The 4,896-nt window shown below is 35.4% G+C and overlaps 1 protein-coding gene across 1 annotated transcript; it reads left to right on the plus strand.

Annotated features, from left to right (window-relative positions):
- The first annotated feature begins 798 nt into the window (after positions 1–798).
- endouc (endonuclease, polyU-specific C) lies at positions 799–4,299 on the plus strand. Its single transcript, XM_019122208.2, has 8 exons — positions 799–983; positions 1,413–1,472; positions 1,563–1,662; positions 1,746–1,857; positions 2,534–2,655; positions 3,232–3,344; positions 3,435–3,585; positions 3,683–4,299. Exons 1-8 carry the CDS (start codon positions 973–975, stop codon positions 3,941–3,943), a joined length of 930 nt encoding a protein of 309 aa, XP_018977753.1. The 5' UTR covers positions 799–972; the 3' UTR covers positions 3,944–4,299.
- The last annotated feature ends 597 nt before the right edge of the window (positions 4,300–4,896 follow it).

Genomic DNA, 4,896 nt, shown 5'->3' on the forward strand with positions numbered 1-4,896 from the left:
TAGCGACGTTTAGACTTTGCCATCACTGTAATACAAAAGAAACTGAAAAATACTTAAATTTAAAATGTAGTAAGCGCATTTAGTGGGAAACTATTTTGTGTCATGTAATGGGACAGTACATAAATTAATCAATAGCGCCACCTCCTGGACATTCTCTAGATAGTTGCTTGTCAGCATTTTATAATGAAGTCCATTTGGTTTTTTTCTTCTTACTGGCAACTATAAATTAATATAAGTTGCTTCCATGCTGTCATGATTAGGTTTTTACTTAAGTTATACATTATGTCCAGTTTTTGCTTTCGGTTTTTAGAAATAAACTGATGTCATCATGTCATTGTTTGACTGTTTTCTGAGATCTTCCAATAGGGGGCGCATAAGAGCTCAGAGAGCCAAATGAGCCGCAGTCAAATATCAGCAAGTCCTTTGGCTTATGAATATGTTTGTGCCCCCAAATCTATTATTGTTTTCATGCAAATTAGTACTATCTGATAAACAAATAGGATTATTCCTCTGTTGTCTCTATGAAAATTATTATAACAAATCCTGATTCAGTAAACACACATCACTGTGATTGGTCCACCCCGGACAGCGCGGAGAAAAGACACGGTTACCCTGTGACAAAGAGTTCCAAGTTCATAGTTTAGACTTTAAGAATGAACTTATATTTTAGTCCGTGAATTTATAAAATAAAATAAAAACAGTGAAAAGTTAATATGGGTAAATTATTATTTAGGTTTAATCAGTCTACACATAGACAACTTCTGCTAAGTCCCACCCACTTATGTTCCCGTTTGATGTAAATTTGTATTCTACCCATTCTATTTGTGGATCGACACAGTGAAAGTATTTGGGTGTATTTAGGCATGAGAGCATCTCCAGGGGCCACTTAACTGGGCGAGCTCTTGTAAGACTTTCAACAAAAGAAGAAAACTGCACTCGCGTTCATCTGTGCACGCGCAGCAAACCAAAACCATGCGCAACGGGTATGTGGAAATCTTTTATGTTTTGCAACTACTCTTGTTTGTCTTTAAAAAAATAAATAAAAGCAGTTTGATCCGTTTTGAAAGCCGATTTGTTTTGCAAAAGGTCATTGAGTTTAACGTGGTGATCTTTAGTATCATGTTTTTTGTACCACTAATGTTCATGTGTTTAGTGTTGAACAGTTGTTTATCAGAAAATTCTCAATGCTTTTTTTTTTCTTGCATTGATTTTTCATTTCTTTTTACTGTAAGTTCCAGGAGATTAACTTTTATGAACTTAAATGAGCTCATTGCATAACTTATGTTCATTAAACTAGTTAAAATCGGATGAAATGTAGCCTGCTGCATATACTCTCATTGTAAATGCTTAATGAATGATTGATAAATAAATTCAAGATATTGTAAAGTGTTACTTATGTTTGTATGTTGCAGGTATGATTTTAGATGGATCCTTATCCTGTCAGCACTGTTTACTTTCAGTGATGCATCTAGGTAAAGTGAAAAGTTGAAAAACCTGAGAAGTTTTTAATATAATTTATACAAAAACCTTTATATGACTCGTTTGTTTTTCTATACATTCAGTCAAACAGTGAACCAGGAGCTTTCAAATGTTTTCAATGAGCTCTGGAAGCTGGATGTGAATCGCCTGAAGCCTGGGACTCATTACAATATCTCACTGCAGGTGTCAGTATTTTCTAATGTCAAAATACATTAAGTATAGTGACAGATCAAGAGTAACATTTAACTGTCTTACATTTGTTTTAGGGCAAAGCTGGTTACATACCACAGGGAAGCACCAGTGCGGTAGACCACGCCTCATCCCCACTGTTTACCAGCGTCGATGAGGCCAAACTGAACTCCATCACCACGTATGCACGTATGTTTCTTTTGTAAAAACCTCTAACCCCTTTAATTATTCTGTCAGTTTGCACAAAAGCTTATTTATCCAAGGAGCTGTGCTGAAACATGCCTTTAACAGGGACACACCAAGAATCTTTCTAAAATGTAATTATGTTTAGGCAGGCAGTTAATCTTAAAGTTGATTGTTGGAATTCTGAATGATGTTTTATGTTGCATTCCGTCTGTCCTTTTGATTTATGAGAGAATCCACATGGTTGCTTGTTGCAACATATTATCACATCATATTTTGAATACACAGTATGAGTTGAATAGAATCATGAAATATTGTTAAATATTTTCATTGCACATTTACAACACAAGACAAGAAACATACAAACTTTGTAAGGCATGCATATTAACATACAAAAAGTAGCAAAATTTGAAATTGGAAAATCAGGACAGCATTAAAATAGCATATATTTTACATAGAGGAGCATAGGTTTTAAGTCGTTCTACATTGCTTCTTAAGTATTTGAAACTGTAACTGCACAAAAATCTTGAAGAAAGGAAGTAAAGGAAGGTTTACATTTGTTCACATACATGGGTGAATATGATATTTACCCACCAAAATGACCAGACACAAATTGTTTTCACCAAGAAACAAAAATGGTCTTCTGTGATTTGAAATTGTGATTTTGCTCACCTCTCAACAGGCTTCATGAAGCTTTTAGACAACTATGAGAGGTCTACTGGTGTGGCAGAGAGGGTGACTGCTGATGAGGTGACTGAAAATAACTCCTTTCTTGATGCTGTCTTGGAGACAGCAGTCATGAAGGTACGAATACACCCTCTAATAACTCAAGTTCTATCCTTTACCCCATAGAAATGCATCTCTTCCTCTTGTTTCTAGAGGCAATGACAAAAATAAAAAGTTGTGTGTAAAGATTTAGGGAGAATATTCTCTAAAAGACACATTCACCTTTTTTTCCCTGTTGCTAACCAAAATGTTGTTGCTCCCGGTTGCCACACCCTGTTCTTGGAAGCTGTATATTATGACAAGGGGAAAAGAATGTGGGAGGGTGTATAGTGATGATTCTGGGGGTCAGTAGTTTAGAGCATAAAAGGGATAGTTCACTCAAAAATTTAAATTTGCTAAAAAGTTAAAAAGTTTGTTTCTTCATCTGAAATTTTACATCGATGCATCACTTGTTCACCAGTGGATCCTCTGCAGTGAATGGGTGCCATCAGTGAATAATAAAAACATCACAATAATCCACAAGTAATCCATTTGACTCCAGTTCATCAAGACTCTTGAGATCGAAATCCTGCCTGATCCTGAAAATTTTAATTTTGAGTGAACTGTTCCTTTAAATCTTTTATCTCATAAAAAATGCATGTTTTAATCCCTCAGCGTGCACACCGGTACCTGATTGGAAAGGGAAAATCACGCTCTGATCTGAGACAGTTTAAGAGTCAGTTGTACTACATGTGGTTCCGCCTTTATCATAGAGACAGAAATGGAGGGTAAGCGACTTACACTAATACAACATAAAAAAAATGTATATTTTATTCAATATCTGCTCTAATTATAAAAAAATATATATTGCCAAAAAGGGAGGATTCCAGTGGATTTGAGCATGTGTTTGTTGGGGAAACCAAGTTTGGCAGAGAAATCATGGGTCTTCACAACTGGGTCCAGTTTTACCTGCAAGAGAAGCAGGAGCTTCTTGATTACAAGGGCTACAAAGCCAGGGACAATGATGCGGTACATTTTTGCATCAGTAAATCTGAAGAATGTTTAAAGAATTTATTGTTCTATGTGCAGTCTTCGCTGAATCTGTACTTGTTTTTCTTCCACGCAGCCTAATGATGACGACCATGTCTTGAATGTGCAGTTCAGCTGGCATGGTTTGGTCAAACCAGTGGCCAGCGCATTTGTTGGTGTGAGTCCTGAGTTTGAAATGGCCATCTTTACCATCCTGTTCCTCACGTCCACTGAGAAGACCACCACAGCCGTGGTCAATCTGGATGAGTACCAGCTGGAGATGGTGGTGCATAGACACGGCCGCTCTATTGGGACCGCTTATCCCAAACTGCTGAGCAGCAACAACAGACACGTATAAATCCCACATACTGTATCACCCTGTCCGTAGCTTTCAAGCTTTTTTAATTTGTATTTTTTCTAACATTTTTTAAAAAGAGTTTTTAAATGCATATTGTACTTTTACATAAGTAGACATTTGTTTTGTATTGAAGTCGATGCTAGATGCTTGTTTACATCACTAATATGTTTAACAGACTACAGTATGCTCATTTACAAAATTTTGTTTTCGCAGCAAATATTTTATCTCCTCAGAATTGCTTTCATACAATGCTAATTTCTTATATCTTTTATATCTGTTTGCCTGTTTTGATCATCCTGTTGTTTACATAGTTGGTAATGGAAACTAGAGATTTCACATTAAAAATAATTTTTTGATCCACTTGTGTGATTATTTGCAGAATTCAGTTATTCATTATCATTTATTTTTTGAGTAGCTAACATGACATGTAAAGCAGTGACAGCAGCGTCTTTCGATATAAACAACTTACGATTATTGTATAATTGTTACACATTTCATATTAATGAATGAACATTTGTACATTTAGAAATGAATTGGTCATGCCACAGGAATAATCACATTAACAGAGATAAGTAAATCCATACATTAAATACATTATAAGGAATGTCATTAACAGTTGTGAAAAAGATGGTGACTAGCTACAGCTTCTGCAAATGTTAACTTTTTAAACGTTAGAGAACACTAGAGAAAATGCTTCTACTTTGCATTTTATTCTAAGTTAATACAGTAAGTTAACTTAAGAAGATCTGGATTTTACGAATCCCGGATTTTTAATGTGGTATCAGATTTAAAATATTAAAGTTGCGACACTGAAAATTCAAAATAGTGTAGTTCTACAGTTTTCTGTTGTTGTATTTTATAGTACATGTATATGTATCTCATAATGAGATTATTGGAGAAAAAAAAAATTGGTCGGATACATACGCGCGCGTGCGTTCCTCACCGGTCTGATT

The sequence above is a fragment of the Cyprinus carpio genome, chromosome B18, assembly GCF_018340385.1.
Source record: "Cyprinus carpio isolate SPL01 chromosome B18, ASM1834038v1, whole genome shotgun sequence".
In the NCBI taxonomy this organism is placed as follows: Eukaryota; Metazoa; Chordata; class Actinopteri; order Cypriniformes; family Cyprinidae; genus Cyprinus; species Cyprinus carpio.

Coding starts and splice junctions, on each gene's coding strand:
- endouc (XM_019122208.2), top strand. Junction 3,345..3,434: donor CATAGAGACAGAAATGGAGG/GTAAGCGACTTA, acceptor ATTGCCAAAAAG/GGAGGATTCCAGTGGATTTG. Junction 3,586..3,682: donor AAGCCAGGGACAATGATGCG/GTACATTTTTGC, acceptor TCTTCCACGCAG/CCTAATGATGACGACCATGT.